This window comes from Eptatretus burgeri, chromosome 14 (assembly GCF_056783735.1).
Source record: "Eptatretus burgeri isolate ZD-2024b chromosome 14, Ebu_testis_v1, whole genome shotgun sequence".
NCBI classification, from domain to species: domain Eukaryota; kingdom Metazoa; phylum Chordata; class Myxini; order Myxiniformes; family Myxinidae; genus Eptatretus; species Eptatretus burgeri.
In genome coordinates this window covers 47,897,235-47,918,182 of record NC_140974.1, presented here as the reverse complement: position 1 = coordinate 47,918,182, position 20,948 = coordinate 47,897,235, and the positions used below count along the sequence as shown (strand labels likewise).

The window sequence follows — 20,948 nt, the reverse complement described above, 5'->3', positions numbered from 1 at the left end:
CACCGCCCGGACGTGTCCGGAGATAAATACCATCCAGAGACAAACACCGCCCGGACGTGTCCGGAGATAAATACCATCCAGAGACAAACACCAACTGGATGTGTCTGGAGATAAATACCATCCAGAGACAAACACCATCTGGACGTGTCTGGAGATAAATACCATCCAGAGACAAACACCATCTGGACGTGTCTGGAGACAAATACCATCCAGAGACAAACACCGCCCGGACGTGTCCGGAGCCAAGCCTTCTGGACACCTGATTTGTTCTGAGTCATTGCTCTTCCATGAGCTTAGGCCTTCAAGCATGGATCTAAAAAAGTGTAAGACATCCAGGCTATTGTTGAACTGCCCTCCCTCTTTAATTTGAAAAAAATAGCATCTACAAACTGTCACATGGTAAACATGCAATCTGCTAAAGTGATAAGAAGTTGGACACTTGTAGTAGTACAGCAATATTATGAATAACCAGCAGGCACCTGCGAAACCTCTGTGGTAAAAGCCCTTGCTCGAGAGAATGCTACATTGTTAGTTGAGAGGTGTATAGGCAACAGACCATTGCCTCGATCACTCCCGAAAATGAATAACAACCCGGATTTGAAGCAAAAACCTGCCAGTGCCTATATGCACATATAATACAATGTGGTTACATAGCTCAGGTAGATTCCAATTGCAGTGGCCCATAGGTTGACAGCAGAGGCCTGAAGCCTAAGGACTGAAACCTGAGGTCTATAAGTTCTGTGACCTTCACAAGGCCTGTAATGCCTATCGGCCCCAATCTTTCGATATTTGATGATCCATACGATATTTTGATGATATTATACAGTATTTTGATGATCCTAAGTTTTGATGATTTAACAGTCGCTAAGTTTTCGATTTATATTAATAAGATTCAGACATACATACGCATCCAAATACAGAATTGCAGATTTTTAACGTGAAAGCTTTATTTTGTCAAAAATATGAATTAAAGAAATTATGGATAGTACTTCACAAAACCAGTAGAAGTTTGAATCGAGGCAAAAGTTTTCGTTATTATTGGAAATAAGATTACGGACCAGATCTGTATCTAAACATTGAAAGTAATGTCTTACCTTGGGAAAGCGGCTTTCTTCATCCAGCAAAGAGAACAGGTGGAGTGGTTTATCTCCGATGACATCAAGAATATCTTGGTTGTCTTGAAAGGTGAGGAACTTCCAGTTGATGCCTTCGTTCTCGTACACCTCCTGCTCTAGCTTGAAAACGTAGCGCACAAAGAATTGCTGCAACTTTTCATTGGCATAATTGATGCAGAACTGCTCGAAGCTAGATGTGGGCACAATTGGTAAAGAAATAATTAATGGAAAGTTTAAAGGTTGCAAATAAGAAAGCAACCTTTACATCAATTGCTAATATTCTTGTGTGCATATTATGCATATGAAGCAGAGAATGAAATAAATGAACGATACACATTCTGCAAAAAGATAATGAAAGGAATGAATGCAATCTCAAAATTAAGTAAATCAAAATAAAATAAATAAAGTCGAGGAAGGATTTATGAATAGAATTGTTAAACTCTTTAAAATAAGAAGAGTGCAATGACATAATCAACTCAAATAGGTTTGCTAGTTTGTGTTGGCCCTCATAAAATTAAATGGCCATTAAATCTGTGAGATTGTTCTGAAAACTCAATAAGTTCACAAGTAATGGCTTTTCCTGTTTGGTGTTCCCATCTGAGCACACTGCTCATATTGGGATTCAAGATTCAAATCCCAAACACAATGTCAATTTGTTTCTTGTCCATGAAAGGCTTTGTAATTCATGAAAAAGTACATTTATCTGTCCTAGTTTCCTTGTCCTGCACATGCAATACGGGTACAACCACTGACCTCCATGAGCCTCAGAAACAGCAATATGCCCATGATGATAAGTGTTTCATACACTTAGATCTCTCATTTCTACCTGGTCTGGTGATCATGTTGCTTCAGTTCCACATCAAGTGGCTGAGGCTAAGGTGGAATTGAATTGTTTGCTGTCATATTTAAGAAAGAGGTTATCGACGTTGATGCTTTATGCAAAAGATAAAGAAACCGAAAGTCCTGTAAGAGTGTAATCTGATTGGATCAGGATTAATATTTTAAAAAGAACACTTAAATAAATAAATAAATTTTGCCACCACTGGGAAAGGTCACACCAATGTGAAGGTCAATTGGCCAATGGAATAGCACCTGTTGTTGTCAAAGTTTTCAAATCCAAAGATGTCCAGCAGGCCGATTGAGCGTCTCGTGTCTTTTGGACTGTGAGATGCGGGAATGAAGATCGTTTCATTGATCTTCTTCACGATCCACACAAACAGCAGCCCATAGATCGTCTGTCGGTTGTCACAATGAGACAACGGGTAAACTAATCTTACATGAAAAAAAACATTATACATTGATGTACTATCAGGTCAAAAAGATGGGCATACTTCCCTTACACTAGCTCAGACCAAGATGATGTACTTTAGAGCCGAAGGTCAATGGTATTTTTCACATTCAGCTGAAGGGAAAAGGCAAGGTGCTTGCTTTCCATATCCAGATTGGCAATCTGTAAGGCTTCAGGAAGTCACCCACCAACACTGAGTGTTTTCAAACATATCTGTTTGTTACATTGTTGTTTATGGGGAGAGGGTAATAGTAAGACAAGCCGGTAGGCGGCGATGGGTCGGCGACCATGGAGACAATAAGATATAGAGCAAAATGGATGTCATATAGTGGATAGGGAATCACCTTAAGATTATGCATATCAAATCTCATCCAGTTCCATCTACTGATAACTACTCGGTATCCATTTGAATGAAAAGTACCGAAAATGCGGTTTGAAATCGGAAATCCCCAAAGTTCGAGGGGGTGCTGTGGGTGAACAAAGATCTAAATCGAAAATCCGGCTCGATCGTTTGTGCACAATGTATTCCAGACGATTAGTGTGAATTTTCATGACCATCCTACCATAACCCGAGGAGGAGTAGCATTTGGCGCGAAGGCACCTCCAGCTCTCGCATATTATCGATTTTTGCACTAATTGACCTTTGACCCCTGACCTAAGCGAAATCGGTAAATATGTCCTGAGGCAAAGTTGTAGTACTCAGTGAGTACCATGAACCTGCAAAGTTTCATTCGCATCGATACACTAACCTGGTCGCTCGGGGCCTTCAATTTTCGCCAATTTTCGCGCATACCCTAATTGTAGGGGGCGCTGCGGGTAAAGTATTCCATATATCACAAAAACCGGAATATATTTGATAGAGCATCACATGTAGATCATTCGTGCCAAATTTCATAACCCTACGTGGGATAATGGCTTTTGTAATTGATTTCGCGTGAACGGTATCGATTTTGAAGGTTTTTCGGTTGTTGCTAGGTAACTAAAGCGTCCCTAGCAACCATCACAATTTCCAAAGCACTAGGTCATAAGATGTACCTACCACCCGAGTTTGGTGAAAATCCGCCCACGTTTACTACCAACTATGCTGATGACAAACGAACAAACATCCAAACAAGCCGGTAGGCGGACATGGGTAGTCGATCAAGTCAAATTTAGTCGTTTTTCAGCCGTTACTAGCCAACAAAAGCGTCCATAGCAACGGTTCTCTCACACATAACTAGGACATAACATGAACCTACCATACCAGTTTCATGTATATCTGACTCATAGTCTCTGATATATAACGAACTTCGTTTTTTTATTGTTTTCGACCAGGGTTCATTCAAAGTCTATCTTCTCCGACAGTTTTCATAGGATCCGGCTGGAAATTTTTGACAATATGGCTGAATGTACTGCCCACAGTCGCTCGTGGCCGGATTTTTGATTTTCGAAAAAATAAATTTGAGATTTTTTTTTTTTGAAAATTTCAAAGTCCCGTTGCTTGGCAACGGATGGGTCCAAAGCAACGGTTCTCATTTTCACACAACTAGGTGATGGTATGAACCTACCAACCAAGTTTCATCAAAATCGCCATTGTATTAACGGAGCACTGGACCGAACAAAGGGACAGACAGACAGACAGACAAACATATCGACGGAAATACTGATAATAAGGGTAGAACAAATCTCCCCAAAATAAATTTGAATTTTTTTTTTTTTTCGACTTGATCGACTACCCAACATATCGACGGAAATACTGATAATAAGGGTAGACTAGATTGACTACCCAAAAAACATCCAAACAAACACAGAATTACTGACAATAAGGGTCACCTATTTCGGCGACCAAATTAAGGCCAAATGCACAAATCACGTGTGTTCATATAATTTGTTACCATATATTAAGTGTTTGTAGAAGATAAGGAGTCACTGTGAAGTGTCCTCACAAAGGAGATGGGAGATTGGGTTAGTAGAGGTAGCTTGGTAAAGACATTCCATTTATTTATTTTTCTTTGTGTAACCAGGTGAAGTCGGGCCACATATGGGCAACACAGTATGTCCCCCATCCTCCCCTCCCCCAACACTACACATTCACACCTCACCCCACACTAATAAAGGGATGTAACTTATCCCAATTCGTCAGTGTGTGGGCAGAGATTTGTTCATTATTGGGTGTCTTCTGGGGCTGGAGACTTGTGGAGGCCAAAGGGTGGGGATTCCTGAGGGTCCTGGATTGAGATTGGTGGGGGCCGCAAGGGGGAGACTTGGTGCCTCAGGGCAGGGAATAATAAGACGCTTAAGGCCATGAAGAACTCCTGGAGCAGTGAATGGTGGGGCCACTGGGAGCAGAGACCCTTGAAGAACGTGATTGGTTTACCCTAGGAGGGGAACACTTGCAGCTTGAGTATAAAACACAGCTCTGACAGAAAACACTTTATCTGTCTCTTGGACGAGCTCACTCTTTCTGGCTCAGACCCACTGGTGCTCTGTCTGACCACCTCTCTGACTCTAGCCACTGGCTTGCCCTGACTACCTGGAATGATAAGGACTCCTTCTCTTGCCCTGGTGAAATGGTGTCTGTTTTGCTCAAGCTTCAGGATATTCATAACATGCCTTTCCGTCATGTATTTTATTTTTGTATACATTGTCGAGGCTCGTATGAGAGCGAACACACAATGGACAATGGGGGGTGGGGGGCAGGAGACAAGAGGGTCAGGAGAGGGAAGGACAAAACAGTGGGGAACAGAGACATTAGGAGATCAGTGGAAGGGATGGGGCAGGGAACATGTGGTAAACAAGATGGATGCCACAGGGACTTTCAGGACCTTACATGACAGGAAACTTTTGGGATGGAAAGCAGGGAATTTGAAGGAGGTGGGTTTGTGGTGGATTAATGGGAATAGAAAAGATCATGGTTTTGGATGGGGGAAGATAAGAGGTGGTGGTGAACAGCTGTTAAGGCGCTGTCACACCTTGACGTTTTAGCCAGCAATGGCAACGTATAAAAATGTATGTAAAACGTTGGCGTACGCTGAATTTTTGAGGTTTTTAAAAAAGTTTTGGTCGTATTCGTAACGTGTTGGTCGTATGCATAACATATTAGTAATGGGCACAGAACATTTCGTTGTCTTATAGATAACTTATGCCAACGAATGCTTAGCATGTTGTCGGCGTTCACAACCTATGCCCAACGATAGTTTAACTTAGGCGTAGCGCGCTGCACGTATCGCCGACGAACTCATGGCGTTCTCTGTTAAAAACCTGCCGCACGCCGATTTAAATCATAACCGCATGAAAATTGGAAGTGTCAACATCGCAGTCACACCTTGACGATTTAGCCAGCATATGCCAACCTATGAAAAATGTGTCTAAAACGCTGGCACACGTCGAACATGGTATGGGTAAGTTGTGAATACGTCCGGAGCACGCTGAAAAACAATGAAGTACGCTGTCATATTCGTCGTGTACGTCGTACGTCATATCTACGTCATCTACGTCATACGTGTACGTCATATCCAGTACGTCGTGAAATTTTATGCATGCTGAAAATTTTACGACGTACTCGACGTATGGCTCACAAGTTCCGCATATGCTGGCATAAGTTCTCGGCACGCTCTGCAATCGTTGACACAGGTCGGACACAAGTTACTTGTTAGTTACTCATAAGTCGAAACACGTCGAGGTAATGTTTAGCATACCCAAAACTTAATTTTTAAACTATGAGTAACGTGCTTTGAACCTATGAGTAACGTATCTCAAACGCACATTGTCGTATTGTTGCGAATTTGCGCCCGCCGGCGTGCGATCGGTCACGTAACTCGAATGGCGGCCGCCTCGCCCACCAGAACGGACAATTCAGTCGTGACCCTCCGGGAACTATCGCTCGGAGCCAGTAACGGGTGGGGGTTTAACCTCACCACGATCGTGCCAATTGCCCACCTGCGCAAGATAGGGTTGCTCGTCAAATTCGACCTACCTAAGTACCTGCACGAGTGGTCGACCGGGCGATCGTACCATGCCACAGGCCAACTCCGGACATGAACCGCTTAAGCGGTTCGTTCCGTATTACAGGGATAACCGAGCAGAGTTATCGTCGGCCTTGACGGTTCCGATTAATTACCGGGCATTTCAAACCCACTACGAACCCCTTACGTGATGCAAGATGGAGGTTCAATAAAAGGAAAAGACGAAGCGAAGCGGGAAAACAGTTCAACAAGCAGCACTTTATTCACACACACAGACACAAAGCAAGCACTATATACAGCCATACAGTTTTCGTGCAAAAGAAACAAAAGCAAGAACGACGCAGAGTTAATACCGAATAAGAGTTACACAGTTCTACTTTACGGACTGGCGCCACCCACAGACATTTACACAAAACCCCAAAAGAAAAGGAAGTTGTGACTTCCCTGGGCGCGTCGAGTCCTCCCGCGCGTAGCTCACATCGTCCGCCCGACAGCTCGGACGGGGCTCGTTCGGCGCTACTTCCCGCGCTCGTGCACGGGGTCCCAGGGCCCGCGCGAGGATCGCCGAACAGGGCAGGAACAGGAAGCTCGCGACCCGAACCAGAAGGCTCACTTCGAACTCCACACAACGCCGAACCAACCGAGCAACCAACCAAAAAAACCCCGAACCAACTCGACCGTCCCGTTTGTAGGGGCCGGCTCTGCCCATTCGCCCCGCCCCGTTTTCGGTTCCACCCTCCTTCGAGAAGGTTCCCGAAAAGGGGCGTTCCCTCACCCCGACCGCCTCACGCTGTTCATCCACCAATCGGCGGCGAGCTGCCCTTCCCCCTTCCTTCACACCAAGTGCGGGGAAAAATGGCGGGAAAAGCCCACAAGCATCGTTGGTGGTTTTTGTTCTTCCACGGAGATCGTGACTGCACGGTGCTTATTGAATGGCGAGTGGCGAAGATGTGGTAGCGTAGGTGGTGGAGGTGGCGTGATTGTAGTGTGGTTGGCGCTGTGGTGGGGATGGCGTGGTTGTTGAGATGCTGTTTGTTTGAAATAAAAGATAGAACAGAAAAATGGCTAACTCAAAGCGTCGCAGCCCGAATTGATCACATATATTCCCTCTATACAATGGGTTTGGGCTAACGACACATGGACTTATCGATATATCTCACCTGAGGACTCATTATGGTGCAATGAGAATTTCCACAACCATAACACTACCCGCTCCCCTTTTACAGACTCGTCCCGAGTCGTCAAATTGTCTCGTGCCTCATGTGTCGTTCTCCCCTAATACGTTTTACCTTCGGATCCCTGAGTGCGACATTCATGTTATTCGTGTCCCCAAAATAAATAACCTACGGGCTGAGGAACTAACAAAACAAAACCACTCATACGGACGACTTAAATAAAATTGCCGGCGCTTACACATACATGCCGGGGGCACACTCATATTTACAGTACATCTTAACACCTAACAAAATTTACACTAACCATGACCCAGGATCAATGGACTCTGCAGGAAGAAAAAGGCAAAGTCAACCGGCGCACGAGCCACCACTGCTGGCCGTGTGGTGGCTGCCAACAGGACAGTTCTTGCAACTTCTATGACGATCCTGGCGCACATGGCAATGAACAAGGGGGGCAAATCAAAACAGAACGGGGGCAAAAAGTATATGAGGGCAGCAGGCATGGATGGCAAAAGCAGGCAGGCAAGGCATGACAAGGCCGCTGTAGCAAACACAGCCGGCAGATGAACTGGCTGGCACAGGTCTTGCAGTAAAAACAGCCGGCAGACGATCGACCGGCACAGGCCTTGAAGCAAAAACAGCCGGCAGTGAAGCTGACCGGCACAGCCTTGCAGCAAGAGCCAGCAGATGACGTGGCCGGCACAGGCCTTTCAGTGGAGGTTGGTGGAGGGAGTGCGGTGGTGCTGGCCACTCAGAAGGCGGGCTCGGACCTACCTTCGTTCTGCTCGGACTAACAAAGGACTCGGACCTGTCTCCCTCCCAACCTATCGCCTTTGCCTGTCACTGTCCATACCCACTCCCTTAATTTGTACAAACCCAATTTCACCCCAACTTATTTTTTTAGTTGTTTTTATTTTTATCCTTACTTCCCCACTAGAAATCGTCCCCAAACCCCCTTTAACGTCATTGTTCGGCTAACCTATCCTGTCATCTAGCCTACTCCCAACCCCTATGTTCCCTTCCTGGAGGGGAATAAGGGAGAGCTCGCGTCCTGTGCCGAGGCCCAACTTAAGCCTCAGGATGGCCTCCTCAGATTTCAGCGATCGACTAACCCAAAGTGGATCCAGCGGCCCACAACGAGAGCGAAGGGATGGATGGTGCAGAGGGGTACACTTCCTAATCTACCCTAACCATTTAACTTTTGAACTACCCCGGGGCTTTCAACAAGCGCCTCTCGCTTAAACCATTGGTTCTAAAAACCCAGATTCCCGTCGCCCGTGTTGGTGTCCTCGCAAATTTTGGGCCTCGCCCCCCAATTTTCCCTCCGTGCCCTCACACGGTCTCATGGCTGGGACGCGTGGCTCCCTTGGCAGGCACTACCCTCTGCCGATTCTCCAACTATGGCACCCCCGGGCACTACACTGCCTCCGAGCCTACCAGCTCCCTAAACACCGGGGAGATCCCTCCATGGCGACTCCCCTGAAATGCTCACGTGGCAGGCTGGCTTCCCGGGCCCCTTTCCGAGGGTCACCCGTGCCCACAACACTCCCCATACGGCTAACGGTGCCCCAGGCCCCCCACATCATGCGGGCGCACCCGTGCCCACGACGCTATCCCGGCCCCCCTTGGGCCCCTTGGCCTTGGCCTTGGCCTGTGCCAGCCGACGAGCCCAGTGCCCGGGGTACCCACTTGGCGATACTCACCTTTCGCAGCCACGCTCCTAGCCCAACAGGGCTCCTGCACCCCTCCAAACAGGTATCGAGCCTACACCTCACACCAACAGCAAAACGACTTCCATTTTGTCAATTTAACTAACCCAGCTAACTCACTCTACACTGAACCCGGGGTCCCTTGGGTGGAAATCACTCCTCCCCCCAATCACTCATCGCACCATGCATTCCCCAATCACTCCATTCACACAGACCCGCTGGCCTCACTCACTCAACATGTACAGTTTCACTCCTCTTCTCACACATTACATCGATGAACTCAGCCATCCTGCTCACTACATCCCCTAACTAACTCGTGCTCCCACGTCGTCCCTTAAACTACAGCACGTTCCATTTAACACTACGTAGCTAAGCTACGTCCCCACTACACATGCAAAGTCTGTCTCTAATAATCCTCAGAAAATTTCCCCTCCTAAATCTGGCTACAATCCCTCTACCTAATCCATTCCACGGGCCCCATGAGGACTTACCCCTGCCCCATAAAGCCGGTCTTACTAAGCTATCCCTTCCACCTAGCTCATGCCATCCTGTGCCCGGGCCAAGGGGGTCTTCCACCCCTTGCCCGGGATTCCTGTTATCCTGTTCATCTGAAGCAAGGCTTGCTTTTTTTTTTTCCTCGCGCAGCACCAGCGCGGCAACTCGCAACCTGCGCTCTTTGCCCGTGACGTCATGGCAGCTGTTCGCGTCCCTCGTCCCTCTTGGACGGTACCATCTGGCAGGGATTCACCCTCCTGCCGGATTCCAACCACACGTGCAGCCATGACGTCACCGTGCGCATCAAAAAAAAACATGCCCCGCGTTTCGAGGGGTTCCCCACGCGAACACATGTGCTCTGCCCGTTGGAGCCTAACACACGCTCGCGTGGAGAACCCGTCCGGTCCCAATCCGTATCCTGCCTAACCTTTGTCCGTCCGCGGGATCGGCAACATCCACGGCTGGAGTTTCCAGACCGGGCTTCACTCCCGCAGCCGAGCACGTGGCGGCCTCGTGCGTTGCACAGCATGGACCTCGCGCTCGCTGCTGGGCAAACCCGGTGCGGTCCCCATTGAAACTACGGCCGCTACCCGGCCTTTGTCTCTCAATTGTCGCAGTCGTCTCAGTCTCCTTTCGCCACACGCGCTCAAACTCCCGCGTGTCATGAGACTCACACACCACGACATTCCACTCACCCCCGGGAGACGCGGCTGCATGCTCACACATGCCGACCGACATCTCCCTTGCACACAGCGACCTCACACACGCTGTTCCTCTCCTTACACTCGGCCGCTCACTCACTCGTGCTGTTTCCCTCACACACACCATACCACTCACACATGCGGGGGCACTCACCCACGGTGTCTCACTCACCCGCGGTGTCTCACTCCCACACGGCTGTTCGCACATGCGTGCCGTTTCCTGCACACACGCGGCTCCACTCACACGTGGTGCTCCATTCATACTGGCCGTTTCACTCACACACACGGCCTCTTCCACTTGCGGTGCCCCTTGAACACACGGCATGTTGGGAAGCACGCACTCCGGCACACTCGCAAAACCACCACTCATACACGGGGTTTCTGGCACACGCGGGGCTTCACCCATACATGAAATCACACTCACACCTCTCACCACACACACCGGGACATTCACGCCGGGGACAATCACACCGGGGACTCGTGCTAACACAAGGGGTTCTGGGGTCTCTATACCCCCCAAGCTTCGTGTGCACCCGTTCACAGCACTCGCTCCCTCGACCTCGCAAAGCTCTACCGGACCCACCTGGTTGAGATCCGCTTCAAGGGAGAATAGCGTCTCCTTCCGTTCCCGAAGGAGGCCATCCAGCTGCTCGCACCGGGTCCCTAAACAGTCCGCCAGCTCCCCCTCATGGTCCTCCACTACCTCAATGTGTGTGTTTGTCACTAACCACGCCCAATTCACTCTCCATCTCCCGTGTCTCTGGCAATACTTTCATTTCCTTCTTTGTCTTTGTTACTTCCCTTGTCTCCATTTTTATTTGTGTCTCGTTTATCAGGGCCCGCCCCAATCGTTGTTTCATCTGTCGAGCGATGTCAATTAAGACCCGCACCACTAACATTCCTCCTTGTGGTGCTGTCACACGTCCCATATTATTGTATTGCTCTACTTCCTGGCTCCTTTTGAGTCGTTCCTCCTCTCGGAACTTCCTGAGTTCTTCGTTCTCCTTCCAGAGTTTTTCAATCTCCGTTGACTCAAATTTTGCTCTCCCCTCGAGGTGGTTAATTTCAAACTCGTATAGTTTTTGTTTTCTCTCCCACTGTTCCTCATGCTTCTCAGCCTCCAATCTCATAGTTTCTTTCAATTGGCTTCGTTCTTTTTTTCTGTTTCGTTCGTTCTTCTTTCATTATCTCTGCATACCTCAACCTTGCTTTCTTTTTCAATTGTTCTTGTCTTTCTTTTTTAATTTCTTTCACCCCCCTGTCCCTCATTCTCCAATCTCATCATTTCTTTCAATTGGTTAACCTTAAATTCATGTTGTTGTTTTGTATCCCACAGTTCCTCTCGTTCTTCCTTCTCCAATCTCATTGTCTCCTTCAATTGACTGATTTCTCCTTCCTGCTTCATTCCTTGCTCCTTCACCTTCTCCTCGTACTCCAACCTATTTTTTTCCTTTTTTCGTTCAGTTTCAAATTCATACTCTTTCAGTTTTCTATTCCACTGTCTTTCTTGTTCCTCATTCTGCAATCTCGTTATTTCCTTCTATTCCCTAATTTCCTTCTCCTGTCTCATTCGTTCTTCCTTCATTACTCTTTCTTGCATCTCATTCTGCAATCTCGTCATTTCTTTCAACTGACTGATTTATTTCTCCTGTCTCATTCGTTCTTCCTTCATTACTCTTTCTTGTTCCTCATTCTTTAGTCTGGCCTTCGCCTCCAACTGTTCGATCTGTACAGTGTGGTTCCTTAACGTTTCATTCTCTGTTTCCGTTCTTTCCTCTTTTAACAGTCTCAGTTCGTTTTGTAATCTCCTCTCTTTGTCTTTGTGCTCCAGTATCTCAGAAGTTTTTTTTTCCTAATTCCTCCCTCAATTTGCATGCTTCTTCCCTCCTTTCCACACACCTTTCCCATGCTTCCCTCCTCATTTCGTCCATTTCCTTCCCGTATTCCTTTCCTATTTGTAGCCATTCCTCTCTCAATTTTATCGTCCCTTCCAGGGTTTCTCTGTTAATCTGGCCTGCCCTTACCTCTCGCTCCAGTAGCACCGACTTTTCCAGCAATTCCTCCGTCCTTTCCTCCAGATATTCCTCTCCTCTTTTTATCTTCCGTTCTAGGCTTTCTCTTTCCTGATTGCCTGTTCTCACCTCTTCCTTCAGTTGTTCCAATTCCAAATTGTGTACGCATTCTCTTTCTTCCAACTTTTTTTCCCATTCTTCTTCCATATGCTTTCTATCCCTGGAGTTACTAATTCACTCCTCCTCCATTCTCTTTCTCATCTCGCTCGTCCCTTGTTCCCACTTATGGATCCTCAATTCTATTTTCCCCACTTTTCCCTCTAGTTCCTTGGCCTGTCTTGACTTCTCCAATAGTTCTTTCTTTAATTGTTTTACTTCCAGCTCGTGTTTCTGTTTTTCTTTTTCGAGCTCGGTCCTCCATTCTTCCCTCAATTCTTTCCAAAGCCCGCCAATGTCCAGCGTAGGTGCGCTTGACCTCGCCTGCCATGCCCACGTGGTTTGAAACGGCTGTTGGGAGCGCTCGCCTCGTGTCGCGCCATTCGCCGCGCCATAAATGGCCGCTCGCTCCGTGCTGCGCTGAAGCGCGATCGCGCCGCCATTATGCGACTCAGTTTGCCGATAAAGTCCATGCTCAGAATATTGGGTTGAGCTTCCCCACGGATTGTAATAACAAGTAGTACCATCCTGGGCCATGGATCCGACATTACTACACATATACATTTCTACCCCCGGCACCCGCTCGCCTTGAAACGCCATCTTATTTCACGTGAGAGATTAATTTGGCCTGCTCGTAATTTGGAGGAAATCGGGGGTCGCTCCTCTCACCCCTGAACCGATTCCCGTGAATTTAGCTTGGAGACGGGAGAGTTTGTTTCCCGCTCGCTGACACCAGTGTTGCGAATTCGCGCCCGCCGGCGTGCGATCAGCCACGTAACTCGAATGGCGGCCGCCTCGCCCACCAGAACAGACAATTCAGTCGTGACCCTCCGGGAACTATCGCCCGGAGCCAGTCACGGGTGGGGGTTTAACCTCACCACGATTGTGCCAATTGCCCACCCGCGCAGGATAGGGTTGCTCGCCAAATTCGACCGACCTACGTACCTGCGCGAGTGGTCAGCCGGACGATCGTACCACGCCACAGGCCGACTCCGGACACGAACCTCTTAAGCAGTTCATTCCGTTTTACAGGGATAACCGAGCGGAGTTATCGTCAGCCTTGATGGTTCCGATTAATTACCGGGCATTTTTAACCCACTACAAACCCCTTACGTGATGCAAGATGGAGGTTCAATAAAAGGAAAAGACGAAGCGAAGCGGGAAAACAGTTCAACAAGCAGCACTTTATTCACACACACAGACAGAAAGCAAGCACGTATATACAGCCATAAAGTTTTCGTGCAAAAGAAACAAAAGCAAGAATGACGCATAGTTAATACCGAATAAGACTTACACATGGCAACACTTACACAGTTCTACTTTATGGACTGGCGCCACCCATAGACATTTACACAAAACCCCAAAAGAAAAGGAAGTCGCGACTTCCCTGGGCACGTCGAGTCCTTCTCCCGCGCGTAGCTCGCGTCGTCCGCCCGACAGCTCGGACGGGGCCATTGGGGGAACGGACGGGGCTCGTTCGGCGCTACTTCCCGCGCTCGTGCATGGGGTCCCAGGGCCCGTGCGAGGATCGCCGAAGAGGGCATGAACCACGAGCTCGTGACCCGAACCAGAAGGCTCACTTCGAACTCCACACAACTCTGAACCAACCGAGCAACCAACCAAAAAACTCCCGAACCAACTCGTTCGTTCCTTTTGTAGGGGCCGGCTCCGCCCATTCGCCCCGCCCCATTTTCGGCTCCACCCTCCTTCGAGAAGGTTCCCGAAAAGGGGCGCTCCCTCACCCCGACCGCCTCACGCTGTTCATCCACCAATCGGCGGCGAGCTGCCCTTCCCCCTTCCTTCACACCAAGCGTGGGGAAAAATGGTGGGAAAAGCCCACAAGCATCGTTGGTGGTTTTTGTTCTTCCGCGGAGATCGTGACCGCACGGTGCTTATTGAATGGCGAGTGGCGAAGATGTGGTAGCGTAGGTGGTGGAGGTGGCGTGGTTGTAGTGTAGTTGGCGCTGTGGTGGGGATGGCGTGGTTGTTGAGATGCTGTTTGTTTGAAATAAAAGATAGAACAGAAAAATGGCTCACTCAATGCGTCGCAGCCCGGATGGATCACATATATTCCCCTCTATACAACGGGTTTGGGCTAACTACACATGGACTTATCGAGCTATCTCACCTGAAGACTCTTTATGGTGTAATGCAAATTTCCACAACCGTAACAGTATGTATATGAATTTGATTGAGGTCTTCCGGACGACCACAGGACTTACTGAACGTGTTTCTAACTTACATCTACCGTATAATGGCGATTTGGCAGCGTTTAGGGGAATTGGTAGCTACAATGGGCTTCACAAGAGGAACCCGTCAGTGTTCCAGACTCCATGTTGAGTAGATGTCAATGTCAGTAGTATCAGTAGTGGTAGTATTAGGTGAGTGTGTCAGTAGTAGTAGTAGTAGTAGTGGTAGTAGTAGTAGTAGTAGTAGTAGTAGTAGTAGTAGTAGTAGTAGTAGTAGTAGCAGGTGAGTGTGATGGGTTGGGTGTGGGTGATGATGGATCCTCGTTGCGTCTACGAATAGGAGACTACTTTGCACCATTGTTCGATGTTCTTTTCGGCTAATTTTTTTTTCTCATTCCCACGATGAACTCTTTTTTTGTTTGTTTTTAAAGTATTCAAAACGACTTGGACAAATGCATAATGTACTAGTAATGAACACAGAACGCTTCGATAACTTATAGATAAGTTATACCAACGATTGATTAGCGTGTTTTAGGCGTCCACAACCTATGCCCAACGATAGTCTAACGTATGCATAGCGTGGCAGCGTATCGTCGACGATTACGTGAGGTTTTCTATTCATAGGCTGCAACTTCACTTTCAATAAATGCCTGTCACTCGCCTAGTGTTTTTGGACGCTGGTGCTCGGCAATTGAAATCGTTTTCATTGAACGAGTTAAATCGCTTCCACAGCACTGCAGTCACGGCACCAACAGCAGCAGGCTCAGTGCCAGCCTCATGCCAGGCTCAAGCGGATCCCTGTAGAAGGTGTACTGCTTGGTTATCCTTGGACCCACTCTGGCTAGCAGCTCATCGAACATCGCTGGGGGCATTCACAGGAAGTTGATGAAGGATGCATGGTCCTCGTTCTGGAGTTCCACCATGAGATGGTCATATCTGCCGTAATGGCGTCGCCTCCCGATCCATGGTCTGACACAGTTCATTCTCCTCCATTCACGTCTTCGTCTCCCGGCTCTATTGGCACGCAACTGGTGCAGTATCAACTCGATGAGGTCATGTTGATGTTCGAGGACAGGTAGATATTGTCGTCTCAGCCTTGCCGTATCCTCAATCTCTCGGAATGACATGGACATGTACTCACCACGAAGTCTAAAAAAAAGACGGGTTCCTCCTGCGAAGCCCCTTTTTATATACCAATTCCCCTAATCTCTGCCAATATGCCATTATACGGTATCTGTAAGCTAGAAACGCGTTCAGTAAGTTCTGTGGTCATCCTGAAGACGTCAAATACGTCTCTCATATGTATTTGTGCGTAGGACATGCTTTACAAATAATTCCCAAGCACGTTACTCATAGGTTATAAATAAGTCACGGGTACCCTAAACATTACTTTGACATGTTTTGACGTATGAGGAACTTTCAAATAACGTGTTGCGAAGTGTGAACAACGTTCGTGTAGCGTGCTTACAAAATGTTACTCATAGGTTAGAAATAAGTTTCGGGTACGCTAAACATTACCTCGACGTGTTTCGACTTATGAGTAACTTACAAGTAACATGTGTCAACGTGTGTCGACGATCGCATAACGTGCCTACAACTTATTGCCAGCGTAGCGGAACGTGTGAGTCATACGCCGGCATATGTCGTAAAATTTCAAGCATGCAAAAATTTGAGGACAACCCAAAAGTACAACGTTTAAAGCTAGCGTACTTCGACGTATGGCAGTGTTTTTCAGCATGCTCTTAACGTATACAAAACGTACCCATAATGTATTCGATGTGTCCCAGCGTTTTAGACAAATTTTTCATAAATCGGCATACACTGGCTAAATCGTCAAGGTGTGACAGCGGCTTTATGAAGGCTTGGAGGGAAGAATGGGATTCAAGAGAGTGGGGGAGTTTATTCCAAAGGCGGGAAAAAAGAGGAATGAAAGAGTGAAGGTGAGCAGTGATTCGTGATTTTGGTAGTTTTACCAGAACGGGGTTGCTGGCAGACCTTGAGCGCCCTGTGGAAATATGGGGGGCGGGGACATATCACAGACATAGCGGGGGGAGGAGACCAGAGAGGAGACGGTAGAAGACAGAAAGACCACCAACCTGCCTGTGGTGAGAGAGTGATCCTAAATGCCTTGGTTTCCACAGCGTGAAGCTGAGAAAGGTGAGAGATGGGAACACCAGCCCAGAGGGGAGAGCAGTACTCCATCCGGCTGTGGATAAAAGCTTTGTATGTGGTCAGGAACTCAGGTGGACTGAGGAAGGACTTTGCACGATGGAGGATTCCCAGTTGACGACTGGCTTGGGAGGCCATGTTGGAAATGTGGCTCTCCCAGGGAGGATGAGCACAGATTGTGAGACACAGAAGCTTGAATGAAAGGACTTCAAGAAGATTGTTAAGAAAGTAGATGGCAAAGTAGAAAGTAGATGGGGTTCCAGACGCTACTTTCGGAGAGACATAGTGAGAGTGTGACATTTGTCAGGATTGAAAGACATGTTTCACGTGTTGGACCAGTTTCTGATTTTATCCAGATATGCAGAGAGCGAAGAAGCTGTTGCTTGCCGACCTGAGGGATGACAGATGGTACGGCAGAGGGTGGAGTCATCAGCAAAGAGTTGAAGAGGATTCTCCAGAGAGTCGGAGAGATCGTTGATGAAAACCAGAAAAAGAACAGGGCCCAGAATGCTGCCTTGAGCAACTCCACACTGGACAGGAAGAGGGGATGAAAGAACTCCATTAAGGGCCACACGTTGGCTGCGACAGGAGAGGAAGTCTGCGAACCATGAGTAGAAATGTCCTTGGATACCATAGGAAGAGAGTTTGGTGAGCAGGGCAGGGTGCCAGACCATATCGAAAACACGCGATATGTCTACCAATGGCTCTAATTTCATGCCCGGCATTGAGGACCTCCAATCATTGATGGGAGAGCAGAAGCTGCATATCCAAGGTAGAGTGACCGGGTCTGAATCCAAATTGATGTTCGGAAATCAGGCCATTGGAGAAGAAGAAGGATTTAATGTCTGAAACGATGATGGATTCCATGACCTTGCTGATTATTGGGAGAAGGCTGATTGGTCTGTAGTTGCAGGGATCTGTTTTTGCACCATTTTTATGCAGGGTGGTAATGTTTGCTGATTTCCAAGCAGATGGCAGATGACCTTGAGCAAATGAGAGGGTGAATAGAACAGAGAGAGGGTGAGCAGGAGCAGAGGAGCAGGTTTTTAGGACATGTGGCCTGATGCCGTCTGGACCGGTTGCAGAATCTGAGTCGAGGTTTGACAGCAAGCTCTCCACTTTGTCAGAAGAAAAGGACAGTGTGTGTGTGTGTGTGTGTGTGTGTGTGTGTGTGTGTGTGTGTGTGTGTGTGTGTGTGTGTGTGTGTGTGTGTGCGTGTGTATGTGTGTGTTTGTGTATGTGTGTGTATGTTTGTGTGTATATGTGTGTGTGTGTGTATGTGTGTGTGTGTGTGTGTGTGTTATAGGTCTTACTTTCAATAAGTCCCTGTTGCCTTTTTTTTTCTTTTATTATTTTGGTGTTCATTATATATTGTAAATCCATCACAATTGAGCCTGTGGCTGCGATGATTTGATAATAAACCATGAATCGAAAGATAATCTGGTTCACCCGGGATCCCCGAAGGGTTAAATTTATTGTAATCCCATTTTTAACCAGCATGGTCATATGCTCAACCTGATCACAGGCTGATGACAACCACTGCATATCAGCTTGTGAGAAACTGTGATAGTTTAGCTATCCTTGAAGTATCCGCGGTTTCAGCAAGTAACCTCCTGGGTATGGTTACTTCCTGCTGGGAGGTTGCCATCCATGCGATAATATTGTTTCATTAAACCCTATGTATTTCTGTGATTCATTCATTCCTTGTTGATGGGCTCACAGAATGGCCTAAAGGTATGCAAACTTACCTCTCAGCTGTCTAATCTGGGTTTGAATCCCGACCCAGCTAAAAACTGTCATCCTTGTGTTTCACCTGCAGTGTGATTAATCAATGTGTGTGCCATCCATTGGTTTGAGGATAAACTGGTGTCCTGTCTGCCAATATTAGCTGGTGGATGTTGAGTCCCTTTGTGAAGAGGAGGCGAACCATCACCAGCACTATGATCAAATAAATTCCAAGTTCCGGCTCTAACCTTAGTTGAACATCAGGCCTGGCCAGCCAGTTTGTGGAAGATGGGACAAAACATCCCTTGCCAACCCCAGAAGAACATGATAATAATTGTGGCCATTCAGGGATGGATTGACAGTATTCTGGACCCTTGGGCAAAAAGGGTCCTTGAGCCCCCTATAAAATATTTTTGAATGACAATGCAAAATAAAAGCTTTCCAAAAACAAATATACAGTATTGTACATACATACAGTATGCAGAATAATGAGACAGTGAATTTAAAACAAACAAGTCTGAAGACGACGATGGTTCACGAGCGGTATTTGACAATGTGATAATTTTTGACCAAGTTATAAAAATGATCAACATGATGTAGTACGAGTGACAGGTTATTAGCTGCAAAATGTCGAAAACCTGGTTTCGTTCAACAACTTTCAAAATTTGACCATTGCATAACCTTTAAAGGTCACAAAACAATGTTGTGGACATTAAAATAAGAAAACAGGATACGTGCTATAGCTTATTGGAGTTAGCTCGAAGGTCGAAAACCCGGTTCGATTCCCACAACTTTGAAAATTTTACCTTTGTGAACTTTAAAGACCAAAGGTCAAGGATTATGACCTTTGGTGCAAAACTTCCTCTGGAACATTCCAGGAACAATATAACGTCATATAGGCTATATGGCATTTAGCACTCCTCGGATTATCCATACTTTGATGAAATCAGCGTAAAAACAAACTTGAAGGGGGCGCCACGGGCAAGGTGTTCGAGATGGAGCAAAATGGTTTCAAGACTTTAGGTGGGGAATGACCTCAAGATTATGCATAAAAAATATTGTCATCCAAGCTCTCAAAGTTTGGGCGGTCGTATGATTTTTATGTCAAAATTCACAGTTTTCTAAGTTTTTGACCTTGTGACCTTGAGCTTGGGAAAAAATGAAAAATCGAGCTCCGTGGGGCTATGCAGGTGCCATTGGGCTAACCAAATACTGAAACCACTGTCAGATTCGACAAACCCCCTAAGAGAAGATGCAAATTGAAATCGGCTACCCTCTAAAAACATGTTTTTTGGGCGTGGCTCCGCCCATAATGGGCGCACCACGCCCATTCTCAGGAAAACACAACTAGATCATGATATAAACCTCCCACCCAAATTTTATCAGGATCGGATCAAAACCCATGGAGCTATGCTCGGGACAGACAGACAGACACACAGACAGACACACACACACACACATAACGAATATAGTAATCACTTACTGACTCGTGAACCAATACGTTCACTGTAATTTACGAACCAGAAACTGGTGCATCTCGTATTGCAGAGTACAGAACATACATTACAGTCCAAAGCATCCAGGAATGTTAAGTATGTAATAAGTATATAATATGGCAAAGGTCATGACGAACAGCCTGAAACCGTATACAGTATAATAAAATGCACACACGGCCAAAATTATTATTTCTCCCTGTCATATACTGAATATTTTGGCGAGTAAAACAAATAGTCACTTTAGGTGTATGATGTAAAATAAAGGATACGTTTGGACCGACAGAGTCGATTCACACCCTCATCAATTGAACACTGCGGTATTTCGATGTGGGATGAGCAAAACATACATGTGAAGATGTTCAATAATGTTTTTGGACAAAGAGGATACAAACCCCGTTTTTTGTAACACACATTTATGGTTAATAACCATTTTCTGTAAAGTTTGAAACTGGAGCTTTAACAGTGGTAAATGTTTTGTTTAATGCAGGTTAAATGTTTAGTTTAACAGCAATAAATGATTTTACTGCATATTTGTCCCAGAATCAATCAAAATCGACTTTCACCCCTCACCAATTAATATACAATGTTTAAATATAAGTTCGTAAATCGTCTTCCGCTCCTATTTCTGAAAAAGTAAACCTTATTATTTAATTATATATTCTTTGAGCAAGGGCCCTTTGATGGCCCGGGTCCTCGGTCGGTGCCTGAACCCGACTGCTCAGTTTGCCCCTGTGGCCATTAAGAGAAATAATAATAAGATTCGTTCTATGATGT

General features: G+C 46.7%; 1 protein-coding gene across 4 annotated transcripts in view; it reads right to left on the bottom strand.

The window, feature by feature from the left end:
- The window catches only part of LOC147013127 (unconventional myosin-VIIa-like), a 123,445-nt gene that overhangs the window by 74,682 nt on the left and 27,815 nt on the right, over positions 1-20,948 (bottom strand). For all 4 annotated transcript variants that reach the window (XM_085854720.1, XM_085854723.1, XM_085854722.1 and 1 more), the window contains 2 exons: positions 2,208-2,350; positions 1,095-1,305 (listed from right to left, as the gene is read on the bottom strand). In XM_085854720.1, the coding sequence (XP_085710846.1) occupies positions 1,095-1,305; positions 2,208-2,350 (354 nt within the window). The remainder of the gene's footprint in view (positions 1-1,094; positions 1,306-2,207; positions 2,351-20,948) is intronic.